The sequence below is a fragment of the Haliotis cracherodii genome, unplaced genomic scaffold, assembly GCF_022045235.1.
Source record: "Haliotis cracherodii isolate W230 unplaced genomic scaffold, xgHalCrac1.p SCAF_30, whole genome shotgun sequence".
Taxonomy (NCBI): Eukaryota; Metazoa; Mollusca; class Gastropoda; order Lepetellida; family Haliotidae; genus Haliotis; species Haliotis cracherodii.
Window position 1 is genome coordinate 1,426,783 of NW_027266287.1, and position 26,362 is coordinate 1,453,144.

At 45.4% G+C, this 26,362-nt stretch overlaps 1 protein-coding gene across 1 annotated transcript in view; it reads right to left on the bottom strand.

The window, feature by feature from the left end:
- Nucleotides 1–2,854: 2,854 nt before the first annotated feature.
- Nucleotides 2,855–26,362, bottom strand: part of LOC139476987 (hamartin-like) — a 29,036-nt gene continuing 5,528 nt past the window's right edge. The window contains exons 2-22 of the mRNA XM_071259538.1: nucleotides 25,419–25,614; nucleotides 24,805–24,908; nucleotides 23,565–23,714; nucleotides 23,093–23,237; nucleotides 21,579–21,733; nucleotides 20,550–20,623; nucleotides 19,762–19,919; nucleotides 17,863–18,060; nucleotides 16,119–16,201; nucleotides 14,023–14,557; nucleotides 12,576–13,187; nucleotides 11,578–11,733; nucleotides 11,105–11,271; nucleotides 9,560–9,690; nucleotides 9,025–9,121; nucleotides 8,555–8,650; nucleotides 8,018–8,159; nucleotides 7,724–7,812; nucleotides 6,239–6,307; nucleotides 5,084–5,201; nucleotides 2,855–3,667 (exon numbers count right to left, since the gene is read on the bottom strand). Of these exons, the coding sequence (XP_071115639.1) occupies nucleotides 3,276–3,667; nucleotides 5,084–5,201; nucleotides 6,239–6,307; nucleotides 7,724–7,812; nucleotides 8,018–8,159; nucleotides 8,555–8,650; nucleotides 9,025–9,121; nucleotides 9,560–9,690; nucleotides 11,105–11,271; nucleotides 11,578–11,733; nucleotides 12,576–13,187; nucleotides 14,023–14,557; nucleotides 16,119–16,201; nucleotides 17,863–18,060; nucleotides 19,762–19,919; nucleotides 20,550–20,623; nucleotides 21,579–21,733; nucleotides 23,093–23,237; nucleotides 23,565–23,714; nucleotides 24,805–24,908; nucleotides 25,419–25,542 (3,795 nt within the window). The 5' untranslated portion in view covers nucleotides 25,543–25,614 and the 3' untranslated portion in view covers nucleotides 2,855–3,275. The remainder of the gene's footprint in view (nucleotides 3,668–5,083; nucleotides 5,202–6,238; nucleotides 6,308–7,723; nucleotides 7,813–8,017; nucleotides 8,160–8,554; nucleotides 8,651–9,024; nucleotides 9,122–9,559; nucleotides 9,691–11,104; nucleotides 11,272–11,577; nucleotides 11,734–12,575; nucleotides 13,188–14,022; nucleotides 14,558–16,118; nucleotides 16,202–17,862; nucleotides 18,061–19,761; nucleotides 19,920–20,549; nucleotides 20,624–21,578; nucleotides 21,734–23,092; nucleotides 23,238–23,564; nucleotides 23,715–24,804; nucleotides 24,909–25,418; nucleotides 25,615–26,362) is intronic.

Genomic DNA, 26,362 nt, shown 5'->3' on the forward strand with positions numbered 1-26,362 from the left:
ATATTACGTACAACCGTGCCATAGCTTTGTACCCAGGACTGTAGGATTATATTACGTACCACCGTGCCATAGCTTTGTGCCCAGGACTGTAGGATTATATTACGTGCCATAGCTTTGTGCCCAGGATTGTAGGATTATATTACGTACCACAGATCTATTGCTTAGTGTACCACGGTGCCATTGCTGTCTACCCAGGGAAACAACAGACGCTTTCACACGATAAAGACACTTTGCGACAACATGGCCTCTCCCAATCTGCTGGAGAATAGTTGGTGAGTTATTGCTGCAGGGTACATGGGGGGGGGGTGGGGGGGGGGGGGAAGGGATGGATGATGCAGGGTACACCACAGTCACGGTAAACACCATCAGCCTCACTGCTGCTTGTACTTATGTTGGCAAGATTGTTAAGGCTTTGTAAACTAAGCAAAAAAAGGTATTTTGTTTCAAGGTTGTTTGGTTTGGTTTGGTTTTTTAACACCGCACAAAGCTATATGACAGCGGTCTGTAAATAATCGAGTCTGGACCAGACAATCCAGTGATTGACATCATGAGCATCGATCCACACAATAGGAATACGATGACATGCATCAACCAAGTCAGTGAGCCTGACCACCCGATCCCGTTAGTGGCCTCTTACGGTAAGCAAGGGTTGCTATTCTACTTGTTTCAAGTACTTGCTCCACTCCTCTCATAGAGATTTGTGTATGGATCAATTAAAATGTCCACATTGATTAACTAGTTGCACATAAAAGTTTCACCAAGCAGCATCTCTGTAGGATTCGCACACAAATATTCCTGTCTGCATCAAATACAAGGTGAGCATCATTGATAAGTAACAGACAGACACTAGGGCCTGGCCTGGAAATTAAACATTATTTTACAATGAATACTGTTGGTAGTATAAAACAAGCTGGAGTGATAATCAAGACTTTTATCATAAACTACTTCACAATGGGAAAAGAAACTGCCATTTCAGCAGTAGCTGAGCTTGTAATGATGTTGTGTGGGTAGATGTATACTCATATTGAAAGGGCAACATACAGGAATCTTTTCAATCCACTGACTTGCCCCTAAGGCTTATGGACAATTGATTTGTTTGTTGTTTAACACCGCACTCGGCAATATTCCAGCTATATGACTGCGGTCTGTAAATAATCGAGTCTGGACCAGACAATCCTGTGATTAATATCATGAGCATCGATCCATGAAATTGGGATCGATGACATGCATCAACCAAGTCAGTGAGCCTGACCACCTAATCCCCTTAAGTCGCCTCTTACGACAAGCATGGGTTGCTAGACCGATTCTAACTTGATCCTGTTGGTAATGAACATTTTGTAACCATACATAAGTTTCTTTGGCAGATCTGAATCTATTAAACATACCGGTGATATGACCCTCCCAAATCTCCCCATAATTGACTGTTAAGACTCGCCTAATTATCTAACTGGAAATTAGAAACAAAAGACTTGCTCTCATTCATAATTGTTATAAGTTTGACACCATTTGAAAAAGACTCAGAAATAGTTTGTAAAAATATCTTTTCAAGTGGCACAACAGAACTGTAGCTCACCTGACAATAAATTAACAACTAAAGATTAACTTTGGTTCATATGTGCCTGTAGGCTTCATTTACACTTCACGACCAGATGATGAGGGTGTTGACATAATTCAGTGAGTTTCGTTGAATATTGAGGATGCAGTATCAGAGCAGAGACGGCAGGAATGTCGGGGAATCAAACACAGACTTAGGCATGACAGGACAACACTTTACCCAACTCTACCACCCTGGAGCAGAAATTTCCATTTTAAAAATGTATAAAAAAATCCTTAAACATTCCAAGTCCAATGGCAGTAAAATACTGTGATCCAGTATATTACTCATCAAGAAATACATTTATGTCGGGAGGCCCTTTCCCAGGTTGATTGTGCACAACTGTTTATTTGGTTACATACTAGTTTGAACAACAGAAAAATAACCACAAAAACACCGCCCACCTGCCCGCACCATATTTTTTTTTAAAAGCCTTTGCCTGAGAACCAATTCTTTTCTTTTTTAAGCCTCATGGAACCAGCATGCATGTTTCCAGGAAGCAACAGTTGCCAAGTTTAAATTCCAATTAAACTTGGTACGCATTTATTTCATATCATCAAGATAATTATTTCAAAATTTCAGTGTTTATTGGTGAACAGTATTTTGTGAGTAAATGAGGAGTCATTTGGGCCACTTGCACAAAGCGATCTTAGCGCTAAGACTATCGTAAGCCTGTGTTAAAGTATGGGAGTTCCGATCATCTTAGCGCTAAGATCACTTTGTGCAAGTGGGCACTGGTCCAAACCTGGCTCAGTGTCATCTTATGGTGTTTTATAAGCTTGTCCTACTTGACTAAACAGACTCTTACTAGACTCAGGCTTCGGACGAGTGGTTAAAGTTGCACTAAGCAGTATTCCTGGGTATTCCTGGGGACACCAAGAACCAACAGTTTCAAGTACTGTTAGCTCACCTGGTAGTCTGAGTGACCTTATATCCCAATCCATTCTTTGCCTGACCGAGCCCATCTGACGGACAAACATGTCATGTCATTGTTATGGCCACAACACCTCAAATTCAAAAAACATATAAAGTATTCAACCCAACTGTAAGCACAACTGATTGTCACAGCAAATATTTTTTAAGATTAATATGTAGTAAGGATGTTTTAACTCTGATTACAGTATTGTATAAAACCCCACCTATATATTTAAAGATGAATGCCTTTTCAAAGAATTTGGCAATGTTGTGCTAAGTCCATTGCTCTTCTGACATTTTCCCTCCATGTCATAATATTGAATGAACAATACTGAAATGTATAAGTACAAATCATCATATACTCAACACTGGCAAACAAAAAACAAAATCAGGATTGTCTCCCTTAGCGAGGGAGATAACTCACATCAAAGCAGACGCAGATGGACATGAAAAATTCGTTTCTGCAAGAATATGCAATTTCACAGTGTACTGCACTCGACAATGTCAGACATTGGTGGAAACAGCCTTGTTCCCCATGATGAGAAGTAATATTAACTGAAGATAACCAACCCCAAGCCATGTGGTACCATACTCCAGAATGAAAGCAGATGGGTTGTCTCCCCTTGATGCAGTGCCATCTATCCAGCTGGAATTGATGGCTGAGCAAGTAAGCTGCAGCATGAATGAAGACCAATTGGCAACATAATACAGATAGGACTTCACAAGATCAACTGAAATTTGTCATTTAGTATCCAACACAGAGATGTCACTTTGTTGACTTCTCCCAAACGCCGCTGTCCATTGTTCGTGTGCTCTGAGAAGACAAAGACTGGATGTCTTCGCTGTCTGTTGACTTCGTCTTCCCGTCATACCCTAAAGGACTTGCTCCATCTTGGGACGTGATGGACATAGAATCGTAACTCTTTGAAAGATGCTTGCCGTGTACTAAGCTTGGATCATCTCCAAGCTTGGATGTGTCTTGAGTTACTGTTTCCGATGCCACAACACGACGTGTGTCGGAACTGTCCTGCTGTCCTGGAGATTCACATTGCCCTTCAACACACTCCACCACTGACTTGTCGCTGTCAGGCGGAACAGATCGTGCTCTACTGATGGCTGACTGGTTTTCAGTTTGTTTTTTTGGTGCATTTCTGGAAACTGTAAAAAAAAGTTTCAATTTGTACTCCATCTATGTCTAGATTTGTGTGTTGTTTAACATTGCAGTCAGCAATATTCCAGCTATGTTATGGAATCCTGGAATAAATGAGTGGACGAGACAAACCAGTGGTTGACATAATGAGCAACACACCACACTGTCTGGGTACAACGACATGCAATCAGTGAAGTCGCCAAGGACCACACAATCTATTCTGTTGCCTAGGTTACTGGAAACCTTTTTCAACCTGGAATCCTGCAGGGAATTGAATTTAGAATGAAACCAAAATCTAGAACCAGAAAAAGAAAGAATTTAACAACTGTCAACACCTCCTTCAACAGATGGAAATATTATTAAGAAATAAACAATGAGTGGGAGTGTTTATCAAACAATAAAACACTGCAGGGAGAATAAACCATGAGGGGCGCATTTATTTCTTTTATGAGATATCAAAATTACGTACAGCCTCTTAAGGATGTTAGTAAAAAGTACACACTTTAAAAATATTTTCCCATATTTAAATAAAGATGCCCCCTGAATAAAATCCGACCGAGGCAATGTCGGACAAGTCCATTTTATGAACAGGATTTGGTCTTTCCCACATATTCTCACTATCTTCACATTAATTATCTGTACCTTTCTCCCAATACAGATTGTCATATCTCTCTCACTTTTGGAAGGGATCGTTTGGGCATTGCGTTTATCTACGTTGCCAAGCTACATCTATGGGGAACAACTCACGAGACACTTCCCTCTCAAAAATAACGTTTAATTTACAATGTCATCAATGTTCGAATCTCCAGAAAACACGCTTTGTTCTTCATTGTTATTTGCAATTTATCGCGTAGCTATCTGATATTATCAATTCAAACAACCATCACAGGTGATGAGCATAGTTGAGACTGTCACAAACCATCATTAGACGACATGACATCGAGAGACTTTGCAACAGTGGATGACATGGTTTCTGAGGCCAGGCGTTTTATATTTTTGGAATTACGGACCCGCCGAATCTAATTTTTGAGAAAATGTAAAAAAAATAATTTAAAAAATCAGATTTCCATTTTTTTTCCCCCGCCAAAAGACACGTTGTCAGTTATTTTATTTGTTATCATCACCTTCCAGTAAAAAACATATGAATTTACCGTTGTAAACTAGTATAGAGATACATAATTGATCTTTGTTGATCTCGAAGCCGAAAACATGAATAGCCTCCCTTGACAATTGTCCGTGTTGTAAGTGGTAGAATTTTTTTTATTGTTACAAGGGGCTTTATCTTCACAAATGGCGGTCTTTTTTAAAAAAAAATGCATTTGGCTTTTTTTTCCTCCACCAACCCTGGACTTTGGGCTGAAAAATCCGTAATCCTAAAAATATATAAAGCCTGGCCTAAGTCCGAGATGTTTCATGTGCCTCACCTTGTCGAAGGACGCGGAGCTGCTGATTGAGCTGGTCGGTGAGTGTGAAGAGTTCAAGCACCTTGCCCTCGTACTCCTGGTTGACCCGCACAGACAGCCTGTACTTCTCCTCCACAGCCTGCACACAGAGGGAGACACGTTAACCCGACTCGTAGACCACCCTAGATTGTTGGGGACATAGTCTAACACAGAATAACTATGATGTACGCTTAAACTAATTTAGAAACATAAAAAGCAGAACATAGTGACTGAGTGAGTTGGTTTTAATGCTGCTTTGACCAGTTATAACGTTATATCATGGTATATATCAGCTGAATGTGGGAGGAAAGCCCAAACTGATGCAGGTCTCAGATGCTTTGATGAAACCCAGGAGCATGGGTATGGTGCTGACAAACCTGGAAACATAATTGAGGCGGACCGGGATTTGAACCAATGATTTTTGGTGTGCCTTAGTGACACAATTGCGATGCCTTTGACCGCTGGGCCATTCGTTCCCCCTTAGCCAGCTCATAAAGACACACATAGCTTTCTGGCGACCATCTTCCCGAGGCAAGAACTTGGCTGGAATTCCTGGGCTCGATTGTGGCACCACCAGTGGCTATTACGAGTTATGTCCCTTCTAAGCCTCGACTATGGACCAATCAGATTCCACCTCTCATATCACTTGCATTTGCTTCAAATAAAACGGCGGCGTCCAGTCAGGACGATCTGATCGATAATCAAGATCTTTATTGTGATAAAACAGCTCTTACATCGCGAAATGGATAAAATCACATTAACACCTTGATTAAAAACATGAAAAGATTTGAAAAATATCTGTTGACCACAAGTTGGCGGTGCACATGCTTTGCAAATCCTGTAATTGACGGAAATGAGCACGACAGTTATCGAATTGGATTGTGATTTTGTTGTGCAATTTTGATTGAACTATGCAAAGACTCGTTAATCCAGCCAAAATGTAACTCCATAATACTCAAGTTGGGCAAGGGTGGAAACTTGACTTTTATAGTCAGTTAGCTCCCTTGCCTCGGGAAGATGGCATGGATCTTGTTCTTGCATGGAATGACATAGAATGACACTTGGTCGTAACAATAGGTTGTATATGAAAACAGAAAAACAAACATAAAAAGTTTGATACATTTGATATCGACTTGCCTTTAATTCATTTCCATGTGTTGCTTTGACTCTTTCTAACATCGTCTTCATTTCACCCATGGCTATTTCCTGGAGGTGTAAACAAACATTTAAACACTGAAAACGCACATCAGATGACGGTTTCACTGACTGAGATTTGTAATCCTAATGGACCAACTATGATGGAAATACTATGAGCAAAGACAGCTTCATCACAGCAGCCACCGAAGTAACTGGTTGAGGTGAGGTGAGGTGAGGTGGGGTGGGGTGAGGTGAGATGGGGTGAGGTGGGGTGGGGTGGGGTGAGGTGAGGTGAGGTGAGGTGAGGTGAGGTGAGGTGAGGTGAGGTGAGGTGAGGTGAGGTGAGGTGTGTGTGTGTGTGTGTGCATGTGCATGCAGACGCTCTACCACAGAGGCGGTCCCACTCTCCGGGCAGACGCTCTACCACTAGACCACGGAGGAGGTCCCACTCTCCGGGCAGACGCTCTACCACTAGACCACGGAGGCGGTTCCACTCTCCGGGCAGACGCTCTACCACTAGACCACGGAGGAGGTCCCACTCTCCGGGCAGACGCTCTACCACTAGACCATGGAGGAGGTTCCACTCTCCGGGCAGACGCTCTACCACTAGACCACGGAGGAGGTCCCACTCTCCGGGCAGACGCTCTACCACTAGACCATGGAGGTGGTTCCACTCTCCGGGCAGACGCTCTACCACTAGACCACGGAGGAGGTTCCACTCTCCGGGCAGACTCTCTACCACTAGACCAAGGAGGAGGTCCCACTCTCCGGGCAGACGCTCTACCACTAGACCACGGAGGTGGTTCCACTCTCCAGGCAGACGCTCTACCACTAGACAAAGGAGGAGGTCCCACTCTCCGGGCAGACGCTCTACCACTAGACCACGGAGGTGGTTCCAATCTCCAGGCAGACACTCTACCACTAGACCACGGAGGAGGTTCCAATCTTTGGGCAGACGGTCTACCACTTGACCACGGAGGAGGTTCCACTCTCCGGGCAGACGCTCTACCACTAGACCACGGAGGAGGTCCCACTCTCCGGGCAGACTCTCTACCACTAGACCAAGGAGGAGGTTCCACTCTCCGGGCAGACTCTCTACCACTAGACCACGGAGGTGGTTCCACTCTCTGGGCAGACACTCTACCACTAGACCACGGAGGAGGTTCCAATCTCTGGGCAGACGGTCTACCACTTGACCACGGAGGAGGTTCCAATCTCCGGGCAGACGGTCTACCACTAGACCACGGAGGAGGTTCCAATCTCCGGGCAGACGGTCTACCACTAGACCACGGAGGAGGTTCCACTCTCCGGGCAGACTCTCTACCATTAGACCAAGGAGGCGTTCCTCAAGCTTTGTGACTTAGCTGATTGTGTGTCAGTGTACCTAGATGACAAGGATTGGCGCTCATATGGTGTTTTTGTATGTTATAGTTGATGGGGTAAATGAATGGTTGTCTGATCTGATGTGATAAGCCACAGCCCCACCTTGTCCTTCAGGGTCTCCTCACATTCGGACAGCCGGCGCTGCCTGGTATCTGACAGCACCGTCAGGCGGGACAGCTGGGTCTTCAGAGCTGAAACAACACAAGGAAGGAAGTAATGGTTCTGTCAGTCAGATGCTGAAGGGAGTGGGAGGAGGGAGGAAAAAATGGTGAGATGATGGTAGGGCTGTAGAGAAAGAAAGTGGGAGGGAGGAAAGGATAGGAGGGAGGGAGAGGGAGGGAGAGGGAGGGTATGAGTGTGCTGACTGTTAGAACAGTGCTCACATTGTCAACTCACATTTCAACTCGGCTTTCATCGTCATGACAACATGATCGTGTTGCGGGTGTGAGTGCTGCTGACGTTTGAGGAATTCGATCTTCTCCTGGTACTTGTGCTGCAACTCGCCCAGCAGCAGGATTTCCTTTTGCTGTGTAAACACCTGCAACATCCACAACAAACACCTGCAACATCCACAAAAACACCTGCAACATCAACACAAACACCTGCAACATCAACACATACACCTGCAACATCCACACAAACACCTGCAACATCCACACAAACACCTGCAACATCCACACAAAAACTCGAAACAAACAGTGAGTTTGTTTAACACTGTTTTGAACATTGTATCATCACATCACAGGGTGTCCACTACAGGTGGGAGGTAATCCCATGGAGATACATATACAGGTCATACCAGTTTGGTGAGACCAGCCACAGGGCAAATGGAGACAGACTGGATCGTACGTGATCCTGCCACAGGGCAAGTGGAGACAGACTGGTATGTACGTGATCCTGCCACAGGGTAAATGGAGACAGACTGGTACGTACATGATCCTTCAGTTTGTTGGTTCTGCTGACGGCTTCCTGCATCATCTCCAGCTGCTTCTCCTTCTCAAACAGACGATGTTCTGTCTCCTGCACCGCCTGCCAACATGAACACAATCATGAACGCAATAACGGACACAATCATGAACACAATCACAAACACAACCATGAACACGAAGATCCGGGGAAACAAATCTTCAGCAACCCATGCTTGCTGTAAAAGGCGACTATGCTTGTAGTAAAAAGCAACTAACGGGATTGGGTGGTCAGGCTCGCTCAATTGCGTGCATCGATGCTCATGATATCAATCACTGGATTGTCTGGTCCATACTCGATTATTTACAGACCGCCGTCATATAGCTGGAATATTGCTGAGTGCGGCAAAACAAACAAACAACAAACAATGTTGAACACAATCATGAACACAATCGTGTACACAATCACAATCATGAACTGCTTGTGTTTGTGCCTACCTTCTTGAGCTTATCGTGGTCTTCCCTTTGCGTGATAAGAAGACTCTTCAGCTCAGTGTTCGACATCTCAAAGTCTCTGTTTGCTTGCATCGTCACTCTGAGGATACAACATGTTCTATAAATAGAATCACAATGGAAAATGCTTGATTGCAGGGTACACAAAAACAATTTACAAGTTCCAATAACCTGCACCAAACATGCTCAAGCCACAACTGCTGATGAAAAATTTCCCTGATCACTCTTAAGGCTTGAGGACGGTGCTGGAGGACGGTGCTGGAGGACGGTGCGGGAGGACGGTGCGGGAGGACAGTGCGGGAGGACAGTGCGGGAGGACAGTGCGGGAGGACGGTGCGGGAGGACGGTGCTGGAGGACGGTGCGGGAGGACGGTGCTGGAGGACGGTGCGAGAGGACGGTACGGGAGGACGGTGCGGGAGGACGGTGCTGGAGGACGGTGCTGGAGGACGGTGCGGGAGGACGGTGCTCGAGGACGGTGCTGGAGGACGGTGCTGGCGGACGGTGCTGAATAAGACGTACCTGAACTGCACAAGCTTCTCGTACTCGTTGCTCTCCTTGGCCTGGCGCAGGTCCTGGTTCTCGTCCTGCAGAAGGCGGAGTGACACCTGCATGTTGTGGATCTTCTCCTCCAGCAGTCGCAGCTGCTCCATCTGAAAGTCAGCACCACGACATGAACCACACGGGGTGAGGATCAGAACCGCTGGCATCATCCACCCCAATACCATACCCACCTTGAGTGCCACTAGGACCCTCCACATAGACTGCCACTAGGACCACCCACCATCAGTGCCACTAGGACCACCCACCATAAGTGGCACTAGGACCACCCACCATCGGTGCCACTAGGACACACACCATAAGTGGCACTAGGACCACCCACCATGAGTGAACCTTAGACCATCCACCATGAGTGCCCCTTAGACCATCCACCATGAGTGCCCCTTAGACCATCCACCATGAGTGCCCCTTAGACCATCCACCATGAGTGCCCCTTAGACCATCCACCATAAGTGCCACTAGGACCACTCACTGTGAGTGCCACTAGGACCACCCACCATCAGTGGCACTAGGACCACCCACCATCAGTGCCACTAGGATCACCCACCACTAGCACCACCCACAATCAGTGCCACTAGGACCACCCACCATCAGTGCCACTAGGATCACCAACCATCAGTGCGACTAGGACCACCCACCATCAGTGCCACTAGGACCACCCACCATTAGCACCATCCACCATCAGTGCCATTAGGACCACCCACCAATGGTGCCACTAGGACCACCCACCAATGGTGCCGCTAGGACCACCCACCATCAGTGCCGCTAGGACCACCCACCATCGGTGCCTCTAGGACCACCCACCATCGGTGCCACTAGGACCACCCGACATTGGTGCCACTAGCACCACCCACCATCGGTGCCACTAGGACCACCCACCACTAGGACCACCCACCATCAGTGCCACTAGGCCCACCTACCATTAGCACCACCCACCATCAGTGCCACTAGGACCACCCACCATTGGTGCCACTAGCACCACCCACCATCGGTGCCACTAGCACCACCCACCATCGGTGCCACTAGGACCACCCACCACTAGGACCACCCACCATCAGCGCCACTAGGCCCACCCACCATTAGCACCACCCACCATCAGTGCCACTAGAACCACCCACCATCAGTGCCGCTAGGACCACCCACCATCAGTGCCGCTAGGACCACCCACCATCAGTGCCGCTAGGACCACCCACCATTAGCACCACACACCATGAGTGCCACTAGGACCACCCACCATCAGTGCCACTAGGACCACCCACCATGAGTGCCGCTAGGACTACCCATCATGAGTGCCACTATGACCACCCACCATTGGTGCCACTAGGACCACCCACCATCGGTGCCACTAGGACCACCTACCATCGGTGCCACTAGGACCACTCAACATTAGTGGCACTAGGACCATCAGTGCCACCAGGACCACCTTCCATTAGTGCCATTAGAACCACCCGCCATCAGGGTCATAAGTATGTCCTACCTACCTTTGGTATCGCTACAACCACCTACCATTGCTTTGTTCTGTTCCTCAAGGGCAATGGCATTAGCAATCTTCCTCAGTAGCCTCCGGTTCCTCTTGGCATGGAGGTCCCTCTTGTGTCTCTCATACTGCACCTGGTTCCCCAACATCAACACCTGCCCCCGAAGTATGTTCACCTCATCTGCTGGAGGGGCACCTGCAGGAAGGGAAAGACAGCTGAAGTCTCCACAAGACCTGATCCTAACAACTGTTATCTGACAACTGAAGTCTCTACAAGACCTGACCCTAACAACTGTTATCTGCTGGAGGGGCACCTGCAGGAAGGGAAAGACAGCTGAAGTCTCCACAAGACCTGACCCTAACAACTGTTATCTGACAGCTGAAGTCTACACAAGACCTGACCCTAACAACTGTTATCTGCTGGAGGGATATATGTGTAAAGAAACAACCCTGCATACCAACTTATAGGCTGCTCTTCACCAGCTAGTTCAGTGTACGTTACCTCCGAAGTGAGTCCAGTGGACAGTGTCCTTGCTGGTGAGCGGTATCCTGGTGAGTTCCTTGGCATGGAGCTCACTGCCCATCTGCAGGTGGCGTTCCAGTAGCTCCACGGGGGACACGGAGCTGAACAGCGGTATCTCAGGACCTGACCATTCTCCTGCCATCACAATGTAGCACATCAAAATATCAAAAGATGTCTAGAAAACTTGAAATGTAGTCTTCCTTTTTCTCTCTGAGGCACTTAGAACATGGATATGTAATTGAAAATAAGATTTGCAGGGATGATCAACTTCTTTATTACAATTGCAGTGATGTATCAGTGTTTTTGATTGTTTGCACTCAACAATGCTCCAGCTATATGACAGCGGTCTGTAAATAATCACGTCTGGACCAGACAATCCGACCCGTGAAGATCCAGGGTAGAATAGGTCTTCAGCAACCCATTCCTGCTCTAAAAGGCGACTATGCTTCTCGTAAGAGGTGACCAACGTGATTGGGTGGTCAGGCTTGCTGACTTGGTTGATGCATGTCATCGTATCCTAACTGCGTTGATGGATGCTCATGATGTCAATCACTGGATTGTCTGGTCTAGAATCAATTATTTACAGACCACCGTCATATAGCTTGAATATTGCTGAGTGTGGCGTTAAACAACAAATAATCAAACAAAAAACCCAGACAATCCAGTGACTGGCATTATGCGCATCGATCTACACGATTGTGATACGATGACATGCATCAACCATCAGCAAGCCTTACCACACAATCCCGTTAATCGAAAGCATCGGCTGCTGAAGACCAATTCTAACCTGGATCTTCATGGGTTGATGCACCAGTGTAGATTGTAACACAAGAATCAAGCAAGTGTACTAAAAAAGTTGATAATTCTCACTTTTGTGTCATTAGAAAAGGCCATTAATATACTTGGTGCTTTGACAATGCAATATTCCTTAATACTGCGCCAGAAAAAACCTTGGCCAGGGCTGACCAAAGTCTCACCTTGGTGTCCCGTCTTGTCACCCGTCTGCTTCTTATCAGGAACAATCAGCTGATTCCGACAATTCTGACACATGATCACACTAACCGGCGCCATGAGAGCCTGAAAGACATTCATGATATTGAATGTGTTGCCATCATTCTGAAGCACTGGAGGCAACTGCTGTTCCACTGCTTCTTCTTTGGCTTTGGGAATGTCTCTCTCTTCACATTTTGGCACATCTGGATTAACTTCAAATTCAGGTTCGTGGGGCGGGGGTTCCATGTTTTCAATTGGTAAAGTATCTATTGTAGTGTCAGACTGGCACTGAAAGCTGGTTGAAGCGCAGCGAGACGCTGGTTCTGTCTCCTCGATGACACCATTTTCCTGTTTAAACAAGGGACACGAAGAGGACCTTACAACACCACGTTTTTCAAATGTTTGTTCCCCATTGCCATTATTAGAAAGACTGTTAAACCGTATTCGGTTGACTTTTGTCATGAACTGTTTCACAGACTCCGCCGTCAGATGTTGACACGAAGATGAGGCGTCGTCGTAACTGTCACTGCTGTCCGATTTGATAGTTGCAGTTTCTCTGTTGATCTCAATCATCTCAGGGTCATCGCTTTCTCCATCTGAAATACAGATTAGACACAGCTACTTAGATGTGTGAATGAGTGAGTTGGGTTAATTGCCGATTTGAACAGTATTCTAGTGTGTCAGCTCAATGTGGGAGGAAAGCCCGAAGTGATACAGGTCTTAGACTTAGACTTAGCCCCCAGAGACTATTTCCTGTTCCGGCAAATGATATTCTGCAACTTGGTCTAATATTGAAGTTGCAAAACTTATTGAACGCCCCTCTTATCTAAACTCAGGTCCAAGACGTACTCAAGTTCGATTTGCTTCCCCTAAACATTTCACATCATCCTTTCTCAGTTAGAACCTTTTCACTACATTAGGTGTTTTTTCCAAAACATGCTTGTGTTAAAATGAAAGCAATCCTTAACTCGAATTGTTTGAAAAGTATGACTTAGAAGTTGACGGATGACAAAATAGACAGAATTTATGGACAACAACTTCTTTATTTACTGCAAGTGACATTTCGGAATAGATGTCATCCAAGGACAACGGTGTTAGGATCAATACGGAAAAAAGTCAGTAAATAAAGAAGGTGTTCTCCATAAATTGTGTCTTCTTTGTAATCTTTTCCTCATTCACATGAACCCACCTGATAGCTTTCATAACAATTTCTATACCTTGTCCTCTGTTAATGATACAACTTTTCACAAAAACCTGAATGATGACCTTTCCCTTTGTGACCTTAACTTTGACCTTCTCATGACACGGAGCAAGCGGAAAACATCCATGTAAGAATAATGGGAAAACTTGTTGCATGAGCATCATCACCAGTAGTGGTGGTCAAGCTCCAACAAAACTTCCAAGTCGTCCGAACCCCAACAAACAACACACCTTCATGTTCTCCCAGTTCCTTCATCACATGGTGAAGATCATCAATCGTCACAGCTTCAGCTGCAGAATCACATCTCTTCAACCCATCGATCACATTTGTCCCTCCATCGGCAACTGTGACACTGATCTGTGGGCCACTGTCGGCCACTGACCTTGACCCACTGTTGGGCACTGACCTTGACCCACCGTCGGGCACTGACCTTGACCCACCGTCGGGCACTGACCTTGACCCAGCATCAGGCAGTGACCTTGACCCGCTGTCGGGCACTGTCTGGTCACACTGCAGTTCGGGGATGCGGTCAAACCGTAGCTCCCGTATGGCCCTCCTCACTGGCATTGATTTCACCGCACCCTTCGGAGGCTCGGACGTGAACTCCGGTTTGAGGGGCGAGGGAGGGACGCTGCTTGGCTGGGATCCTGGCGTGATCTTCAGGTCAGGTAAGTTGTGAGGTCCTCGAGACGATGTGCTGCCAATGCTCTGCCGCTTCGGATCGCTTTTATGAAGAAGACTGCGGCTGCTGTTTCGACTGAGAGCCTGCACACAAAACACAATTAGAACACAACAAAATGATTATTTATTTGTCAGAACTGAATCTTTTACACTACAAAAAATCCATAACCTAAAAAAAATATCTTGTGATGTAAAATCTATAATTATCTACCGATTAACATCTTTGAGTAATTGCGTCAGAGAACATTGCTTAATATAATCGTATAATAACAGACTTGGACCATAACATTACCTAAAAACATTCAAGCCTGTGACAGACCAACCTGTTGCTAATAACTGGTACAAGCGTATCAATCAAGATCATTGGGGCACAATGACGCACAGTCATCAAGATCATTGGGGCACAATGACGCACAGTCATCAAGGTCATTGGGGCACAATGACGCACAGTCATCAAGGTCATTGGGGCACAATGACGCACAGTCATCAAGGTCATTGGGGCACAATGACGCACATTTATCAAGGTCATAAGGGCACAATAACGCACATTTATCAAGGTCATCAGGGCACAATAACTCACATTTATCAAGGTCATCAGGGCACAATAACGCACATTTATCAAGGTCATCAGGGCACAATAACGCACATTTATCAAGGTCATTGGGGCACAATGACATACATATATCAAGGTCATTGGGGCACAATGACGCACATTTATCAAGGTCATTGGGGCACAATGACGCACATTTATCAAGGTCATTGGGGCACAATGACGCACATTTATCAAGGTCATTGGGGCACAATGACGTACATATATCAAGGTCATTGGGGCACAATGACACATTCATCAAGGTCATTGGGGCACAATGACGTACATTTATCAAGGTCATTGGGGCACAATGACGCACATTTATCAAGGTCATTGGGGCACAATGACGCACATTTATCAAGGTCATTGGGGCACAATGACGTACATATATCAAGGTCATTGGGGCACAATGACACATTCATCAAGGTCATTGGGGCACAATGACGTACATTTATCAAGGTCATTGGGGCACAATGACACACCATCATCAAGGTCATAAGGGCACAATGACGTACATTTATCAAGGTCATTGGGGCACAATGACGTACATTTATCAAGGTCATTGGGGCACAATGACGTACATTTATCAAGGTCACTGGGGCACAATGACGCACAGTCAACAAGGTCATTGGGGCACAATGACGCACCGTCATCAAGGTCATTGGGGCACAATGACACACCGTCATCAAGGTCATTGGGGCACAATGACACACCATCATCAAGGTCATTGGGGCACAATGACACACCATCATCAAGGTCATTGGGGCACAATGACACACCATCATCAAGGTCATCAGGGCACAATGACACACCGTCATCAAGGTCATTGGGGCACAATGACGCACCATCATCAAGGTCATTGGGGCACAATGACACACCATCATCAAGGTCATTGGGGCACAATGACGCACAGTCATCAAGATCATTGGGGCACAATGACACACAGTCATCAAGGTCATTGGGGCACAATGACACACCGTCATCAAGGTCATTGGGGCACAATGACGCACAGTCAACAAGGTCATCAAGACTGATCTATATATACAAGAAACTCACTCTATCTGCCTCTTCACCCATGGTGGGTGTTTCCCTGGGGGTGGTGTCGATGGGTGTATGCATGGGTGTGTTGCCATATGTCCCTGCAAAATAGAAATTTACACATTTTGTATGGAAGTGATACAATTAAATCTAAAAATCCTTAAATAATTAACCATGGGACGGCCATGCAGTTACTGTGTGAAAGTGTTCTCACAAACATATCCTTCACGGAACTGATACAACACATCAGAGGAGCAACAGAACGGATGTGTCACGATACGACACGTATCCTGATACTATGATATACAATTCATATACCCATGACCGCACTTTTATTTCACAAGTTGATATTCTTTCTTCTTGGATGAATCACAACCCTGAATCATTTCTTTCTAAATTTCAGAGATCGAAGATGGGATATTGTAGGACAGACACCTCTAGGCTAGAGCACACGATGAATGTTATTGTATTAATAGCCCACCAGTATTTACTGGAGAATCTACAAGCTGGTTGTTGAACAGTTTCTGTTATTAGTCACGTGGTTTTACACCCACATAATCTGCAATGTACCAGCAATGTATCGCATGTATCACAATACAGGAGTTGTGTATCACTGTATTGTATCGTGGGCCTTGTATCAGGATACAATACAGTATTACAGTATCAGCACACAACTAATCAGCATCAGGCTTTTCAGTGGATGGAGAGTTTTTACCAACAGTCAGTATTAGACCAATTCATAAAAATGTGTCAGGCTGGAGCTGCCAATATCCAGGTGAGCTAAATGGATCATGGACAGAGACCACCTACCCAACAATGACTGCGGCATGCTGGATCTGCCAATGTCAGGTGAGCTAAATAGATCACAGACAGAGACCACCTACCTAACAAGGACTTCGACATGCTGGAACTGCCAATATCCAGGTGAGCTAAATGGATCATGGACAGAGACCACCTACCCAACAATGACTGCGGCATGCTGGATCTGCCAATGTCAGGTGAGCTAAATAGATCATGGACAGAGACCACCTACCTAACAAGGACTTCGACATGCTGGAGCTGCCAATATCCAGGTGAGCTAAATGGATCATGGACAGAGACCACCTACCTAACAAGGACTTCGACATGCTGGAGCTGCCAATATCCAGGTGAGCTAAATGGATCATGGACAGAGACCACCTACCCAACAATGACTGCGGCATGCTGGATCTGCCAATGTCAGGTGAGCTAAATAGTTCACAGACAGAGACCACCTACTTAACAAGGACTGTGGCATGCTGGAACTGCCAATATCCAGGTGAGCTAAATGGATCATGGACAGAGTGAGTGAGTGAGTATGGTTACAAGCCGCTTTTAGCAATATTCCAGCAATATCACGGCGGGGGACACCAGAAATGGGCTTCACACATTGTACCCATGTCGGGAATCGAACCTTGGTCTTCGGCTCATGGACAGAGACCACCTCCCTAACAATGACTGCAGCATGCTGGATCTGCCAATGTCAGGTGAGCTAAATAGATCACAGACAGAGACCACCTACCTAACAAGGACTTTGACATGCTGGAGCTGCCAATGTCAGGTGAGCTAAATAGATCACTGACAGAGACCACCTACCTAACAATGACTTTGACATGCTGGATCTGCCAATGTCAGGTGAGCTAAATAGATCACAGACAGAGATCACCTGCCTAACAATGACTGCGACATGCTGAATCTTGCAATGTCAGGTGAGCTAAATGGATCAAAGACAGAGTCCACTTACCTAACAATGACTGCGGCATGCTTGAGCTGCTGACGTCCAGGAAGCTGGTAGCAGGGGTGTTCCTCTGGGACTGTGGGGGAGTGGAGAGGCCAATGAGGACCGATGGGCTGTACTTCAGGTAGACATCAGGGTTCGGGACAGACAGGAACTCAACAATACTGTCGTAGCTTTTACCTTGAGACGATGCAACATCTTGGCCTACAGGGAGGGAAAGTATGTACATGAATCTCCAGCCAATTTGTACAGAATACCCACTGGGCATCAGATAGCAAATATTAGAAGTCATGACAGCTGGCATTTCCTTGAAGTTGATGAAATCTGCATCAATACAGGCAAAATCTTAGAGCTGTGTCAAATGTAATTCCAATACTTAAACATTGAACTACACGAGGGGATTGATAAGTTCTGAACCTTGCATCGAAAGACTTGACCTAAAGACTTCCAAATCATGTATTTTCCAAAATAATCCACATCCACATTGATACAATTTTGGCAACGATGGCGGAAGGATCTTATTCCAGTTACATAGAAGTCCTTCTCTTGGCTGTCCAAGATCTCAGCTGCGTTTGGCTTGAAATAGATTTCAGCTAGAGCCTTCATGTTTGGTAACAGGTAGAAGTGTGACGGAGCCAGATCAGGAGAATAAGGTGGGTGATGAAGGATAGATTGTAGCACTGGCACACTGTCCTGATGGAAGAGCAGACCATTTCTCAGCTTCATACTTCCCTTGAATCCTAATTTAATCATGTAATTGCATCAGAAGTGCAACATAATATGCTCCGTTTACTGTCTGGCCTTTTGGAAGATGACACCATGATGACACCCTCAGCATCGCGGAACAAGGAGGCCACAACCTTTCCAGCTGATGGGACAGTCTTTTCCTCCTTTGGTGGTGGTGATGAAAATACTTCTAGTGTTTCAATTGTTGTTTGGACTTGGACTGGAAGTGGTGAACCCAGGTTTCATTTATAGTCACAACTTGTTGCAAGAACCTTTCTGGCTCAGCTTCAAACAGAGCTATATTATCATGAAACATGTTGTGCCTGGTGCCTTCTCAATCAGATGTCAGAAACTTTGGATCCCCAAAAAATTGACAGTTTCTTCAAGTTTCTCTGATAATTGAAAATACTCTCTCCCGGGAAATGCCATCTGAACTAGCTATATGATGCTCTGTCATTCACTGGTTCTTCATTTCCATTTCATGGATTCTCAGCATCATTTCTGGTGATCACAGGCCTCCTCTCTGCTGTCCACCCACCTCTTTACAGGGGCAGAAGAAGGAGGATCCTTCTCTTGTGGTGTACTCATTACTTCATGGAAGGCTTTGGGCATTTAGCTCTTTTTCTGCACGTACTTGATCAATGCACATTCTCACCATTTTTCAAAGGTTACAGACTCCTGATTATTTTCCTGACTTGTCACAGTGAAACAATTTACTCAACTGACTCAGGTTTTTGAGGATATACCTCTGACATTATGTGACATCCACAACAAAAGATTTCACAATTTCGCAATTCCTTCTATGTGAGGCTCAGAACCTAACACCCAACCCTCATACAACAGAGGTAGCAGTAAGAGGATTGTGGGAGGCCCCAGTGATAGTGAGTGAGTGAGTTGGGTTTAACGCCGCTTTTAATAGTATGCCAGTCATATCACCTCGTGTCAGCTTAATGTGGGAGGAAAGCCCGAAGTGATGCAGGTCTCAGACGTTTACCACTTAGGTGAAACCCACGAGCATGGGTATGGTGCTGACAAACCTAGAAACATAATTGGGGCTACCCAGGATTCGAACCCACAATTATAGGTTTCTGGCGTGCAAAAGGGATGCAACTCTGCACAGTGAATCGCGGCGCCTTAGACGACTGGGCCACCCGTGCCCCCACCCAGTGATGGCATCACCTGGAGGGTGGTCCTGAGCCTGTGTGACGAGATCCCGGGCCGCCTGGTAGGAGTGGGCGAAGATAGGACACCGCAGCTGTTCCCACGTCCCCTCCAGGTGGTCCAGCGACATCTTGGTACATTCCACAACCACGTCCTGCGTCTCCATGCGCTTCCATCTGCCAAGAAACAGTGCACGGATGTTGGGCTTTCAACACAGATGCATTTTGGGTATCATGGATGAAAAAATGTGTGGGATGAAATCTTTTATTGAAACCCAAAGGTTTTAACATTAACATCTTGGCAACATCTACAAATATGGACAGGTAGAGGGCGCTAGCACATCTTAGGATCTAGGTAATCTAAACGTTAAGCAGTGTTTGATTTTTGGTTGGTTTGTTGTTTAACGCCGCACTCAGCAATATTCCAGCTATAGGACGGCGGTCTGTAAATAATCGAGTCTGGGCCAAACAATCCAGTGATTGATATCATGAGCATCGATCCACGCAATTGAGATCGATGACATTCTTCAACCAAGTCAGCCAGCCTCACCACCTGATCCCGTTAGTCGCCTCTTACGACAAACATAGTCGCCTGTTACGGCAAGCATGGGTTGCTGAAGATCTATTCTATCCCGGATCTTCGCGGGTCAAGCAGTGTTTGAAGTGAAGGAGGGTCTTGGTGTATAAAGGACGGGACTGCCTAATGGCTCATGCCTAGTTACCATTTTAAACTTTAGGGCGTTTTATTATTGTTGAAAGATGACTAGGCCACACGTCTAAAATGAAGAGATTTATTTAAACCCGAACCTGTTTGTAGATGTCTCTTGTTCTCGCGTCCCCACAATCAGGAAGGGATGGAGACGAACTCTCTCCAACATAGGCTGCAAAGGTCAACAGATTGACAGTTGGTTGAATATGTATAGTACTTACTGAAGGTGCGGTGAGGTGAAATGGGGTTTAATGTCATGTTCAAGATTATTGCACTTATATAGCGATGTGCATGCACGTGTGTGTGTGGTTGTGTGTGGCTGCTTGTACTAGTCCGGGCTGATGCCGATTTATAGTGCTAGCACACTGAGATACCATGCCGCAGTTTACCATGAATACCCCACTCAGACACAGTATACTGACTCCGAGACGACCAGTCCTTGCTTAGTACCATCTTTTAACGTTTTTTTGTATGACGAGGCTGGGGCTCGAACCTGCTCTCTGGGTGGACGCTCTTCGACCAGACCACGGAGGTGGTCATACTTACTGGAGGAGGAGGGAGATACAGAAACAGATACCAGCCCCAAAATATGGTCATCATGATGCCGTCAAGGACCAAGACATTTGGTGACAGACCTCATCAGACAGCTAAGCGTTGGGTGCCAATGTAGCGGCCATAACATTTCCAAATCTCATCATTATCTGAGGTCGTCTTGTCTGCATGACCACAGTGAGTGAGTGAGTGAGTGAGTGAGTGAGTGTGATACACCGCTTTTAGCAATATTCCAGCAATATCATGGCGGGGGACACCAGAAATGGGCTTCACACATTGTACCCATGTGAGGAATCGCACCCAGAGTGAGTGAGTGTGGTTTTACACTGCTTTTAGCAATATTTTAGCAATATCATGGTGTGGGACACCAGAAATGGGCTTCACACGTAGTACCCATGTGGGGAATTGAACCCGAACTTTGACATGACAAACCAACGTTTAACCACTAGACTACCCCGCCGCCCCACATGACAAAAGAGGTTAACCCCATCAGCTAGCTGGCAAGGTAAGGATGTCATCTGTGGGATGGCTCCACACCCTGATATACCAGTTAGACTGGAGTAGTCAAATCTCACCATGATAACTTCGTCAAACACGACAGCATTGTCCTTCTTTCGATACTGCTGGTGGAGGTACGTGAGGAAGGAGGAGGGGTACATTCCGTACAGGCGATGCAGCATGCTGTACAGCGCCACCTGGAGGTGCAGCAGGAATATGTCCGGAGTGTTGGCTGCAAGGGGAGACAAGCAGCTAGAGTATCAGTACAATACAATACAAAACAATGAGAATCATCTGGTGAAACAGGCAGGGACATCATCAGATTGTCTGGTACATGGATATGATGGATTTTGGTTTTAATGACACAATTTTTACCTTAAGTTTGTCATGTCTTTATCTCAAGTGGTCTTACACCACTTTTGCAATATTCCAGCAATATCACGGCGGGGGACACCAGAAATGGGCTTCACACATTGTACCCATGTGGGGAATTAAACCTGTGTCTTCAGCGTGACGAGCGCACACTTTAACCACTAGGCTACCCTACTGCCCCTTGTCTCCTTTGAGTGAGTGAGTGAGTGAGTGAGTGAGTGAGTGAGTGAGTGAGTGAGTGAGTATGGTTTTATGCCGCTGTTAGCAATATTCCAGCAATATCATGGCGCTGGACACCAGAAATGGGCTTCACACATTGTACCCATGTGGGGAATTGAACCTGGGTCTTCGGTGTGACGAGCGCACACTTTAACCACTAGGCTACCCTACTGCCCCTTGTCTCCTTTGAGTGAGTGAGTGAGTGAGTGAGTGAGTGAGTGAGTGAGTGAGTGAGTGAGTGAGTATGGTTTTATGCCGCTGTTAGCAATATTCCAGCAATATCATGGCGCTGGACACCAGAAATGGGCTTCACACATTGTACCCATGTCGGGAATTGAACCTGGGTCTTCGGTGTGACGAGCGAACGCTTTAACCACTAGGCTACCCGTCGCCCATCTCTTTTGAAAATCAGCTTGTGTTAAAGACTGCCTTGTGTACAACTATTAGAATATGTCTCATGATAACCTCTGAAGTTATCTCTGAGGCACATTTCATCTGCACCTATGCTATTACTTTTGTCATCGTTAAAATGAACAAAGTCTAGTATAAACTCGCATCTTTTATTCATTCTTAACTCATGCCGATCCTGTTTGCCCTTATCCTTATCCCATAGGTCATCAGCAACCCATGCTTGCCGTAAAAGGCGACAAACGGGATCGGGTGGTCAGGCTCGCTGACTTGGTTGATACATGTCATCGATCCCAATTGCGTGGATCAATGCTCATGATGCCAATCACTGGATTGTCTGGTCCAGACTCGATTATTTACAGACCGCCGTCATATAGCTGGAATATTGCTGAGTGCGGCGTTAAACAACAAACCAACCAACCAACCAACCCTTATCCTACCTTGTCCTGGTTCTCCTTCAATGACCTTTCAGCCACTAGTTCTCACCTGGTTTCTTAATACTGAATGTAGAGAGCCTGATGAAGATGTCAAATATTTCCTGCAGATGGGATGCAATGGTGACAGGGACAACCTTTCAGCAACTAGTTCTCACCTGGTTTCTTAATACTGAATGTAGAGAGCCTCATGAAGATGTCAAATATTTCCTGCAGATGGGATGCAATGGTGACAGGGACAACCGGCAACAGCATCGTCACGATCATCAGCGCAGTCATCACAACCGGGATGTCATTAGCATTCTGTAATAACACACAGGCTTCTGTTTCATCAGTGCATGCATTAGTAATGACACATGCATTAACACTTTTTGAGGAAGTGTAACAAAATCTTTTGAATGATTTTTTTCTATCTCATGACCTTGGCCTTTGACCTCATTGTAAGAATTCCAAAACTATTTGGAATAACTTCATTGTAGGATATCTCTGAGAATTTAAGAATTTCATCAGGTGCTAATTGTTTCCACCACCTTTGACACAATTGTGAAAATTAATTGCATAGTATGGATTTGACACTAATTAAAATATCTGGGACCATGGGGCAGTCCCTACTTAACCTTCCAGTCTTACCTTGAGACACTTGAGCAATGTAGAGAAGATGGGAGATTCCACTATCTTGTGCGTCCAGGGGGGTTGCTTGTAGACAATGAACATCAGTAGCTGCAGAGACTGGAGCTTCTCCTTGTTCTTCAACCCATCCTGTAGCTTGTCCAGCAATGGCTGAAATAGGACACGTGTAGATAAAGTTGGTCATCTTGTCATCTTGGTCCTATTCCATGAAATGACTGTAGAACTACGACTGTCATAAGTCTATGTTGAAGTATGGGAGTTACGATCATCCTTGCGCTACGACTGTCAAAAGCCTATGTTGAAGTATGGGAGTTACGATCATCTTAGCGCTACGACTGTCAAAAGTCTATGTTCAAGTATGGGAGTTACGATCATCTTAGCGCTACGACTGTCAAAAGCTTATGTTGAAGTATGGGAGTTACGATCATCTTAGCGCTACGACTGTCAAAAGTCTATGTTAAAGTATGAGAGTTATGATCATCTTAGCGCTACGACTGTCAAAAGTCTATGTTGAAGTATGGGAGTTACGATCATCTTAGCGCTACGACTGTCAAAAGTCTATGTTCAAGTATGGGAGTTACGATCATCTTAGCGCTACGACTGTCAAAAGCTTATGTTGAAGTATGGGAGTTACGATCATCTTAGCGCTACGACTGTCAAAAGTCTATGTTCAAGTATGAGAGTTACGATCATCTTAGCGCTACGACTGTCAAAAGCTTATGTTGAAGTATGGGAGTTACGATCATCTTAGCGCTACGACTGTCAAAAGCTTATGTTGAAGTATGGGAGTTACGATCATCTTAGCGCTACAACTGTCAAAAGCCTATGTTGAAGTATGAGAGTTACGATCATCTTAGCGCTACGACTGTCAAAAGCCTATGTTGAAGTATGAGAGTTACGATCATCTTAGCGCTAAGACTGTCAAAAGCCTATGTTCAAGTATGAGAGTTACGATCATCTTAGCGCTACTGTTGCTTTGTGGAACAGGGCCCTGGCCACAATCCTGCAAAGGCTGGAACTTGGCAGGAGGAGATAACTTTGTGATCTGATCATTTCCATATTGCAAAAACTGCTTTGTACTGTTCAAAAATAGGACTTTCAACAAGACTGCCATTGCCCGCTCTGATTGAGATGAGGACTGTCAACACCTGAGAGAAGCTATTTTCATTTCATACAGACTGAATACACGACAAGAGTTTACAGACATTCTGAGGTCATGTAGAACATGACAAATGCTTACCTTGTCCTGCGGCTCCCGGACCTCAGCTAGGATTTCCTCGATCCTGACAGAATGGGTGACGTAGTAATAGTCGACCAGAGTGTGGATCAGCCATGCCTCCCGCCCTGCAGACGTACACGAGGCAGTCAGTTGGGTGGAGTAAGTTTGTCACTACTTGCTCTACAGATCCACAAACCCTAACATTCCCTGATGTCAAATATAACAAAATTATGAAGGCTATCATAGTTAGGCTAAAAGTCTTGGTTATCTTTTACCAACAAATTGAAAAAAATCTTCAAATATTCCAAGCCCAACATTGGTAAAATACTGTATTCAAGTATTTTACTCATCAAGGAATACATTTATGTTGGGAGGCCCTTTCCCGGGTTGATTGTACACAATTGTTAATTCATTACCCAACTGTTAATTGGTTACATACTAGTAACTAGTAACCAACTAGTAACCCCCCCTCCGCCCCCAGACACACACACACACACACAATAAAAGAAAGAAAAAAAGAAAGACACCGCCCGCCCTCACTTTATTTTCAAAAAACAAAATGTTACAGCCATGGGAAAGCGAGTAGGCAGCTATTACGGACACTGCTTGGCAAAGGATGTGATGTTGAGGCTTGCCTGAGGTGAGATTGTCAAGGATGAGCTTCCGGATGTCGTCAGCCACGTCGATGTCTGACGACTCCAGAAGGGTGAACATCGCATTGATGTTCTGGGGTTGGTCGATCTGTATACTGGCAGCCATGACGCTCGGCTGTGCACCAATCTTCTTCAATCATTCTCCACAGAGGACCATCCACTGACCATCATCCACTGCCTGAAACGGAGGCAGGGGTTTATCAAAGACGTCAAACTAAATAAAAATGAATTTAATTATTAAATTAAGAAAATTTTTATAGTGCATTTTCCCATTAACATGATTAACAAACGTCCAAATACACTTCGACCATGATTGATCTAGTCAAAGGTGTTCTGGAAGAGACAGGTTTTGAGTGTCTTGCTTGTCAGATTTTCTGTTTCATGGATTTCTTGTGTTTGTTTGTTATTTAATGCTGCACTCATCAATATTCCAGCTTTGACAGCGATCTGTAAATAATCAAGTCTGGACCAGACAATCCAGTGATTGATATCATGCGCATCAATCCATGCAATTGGGATATGATGACATGCATCAATCAAGTCAGCGAGCATGACCACCCGATTCCGATAGTCATCTCTTACGACAAGCATAGTCGCCTCTAAGGGATTTAAGTAACTTGATTTAACTTGCACCAGGTACATGTTGACATGAAAACCCATTTGCACAAGACAAAACCAGGTTCCACCTGGTCCATAAATTATCAAAATTGAAACAAAGTCTTGTGACGGTGTCACATTAATTAACATTTGTTTGTTTGTTGTTTAACGCCGCACTCAGCAATATTCCAGCTATATGATGGCGGTCTGTATATAACTGACTCTGGACCAGACAATCCTGTGATTGACATTGCTGTAAAACATAATGGGAGCATGTGCACATAACTTTGATGACGGCATTCCCACCAAAACATACAATTTACAAATTG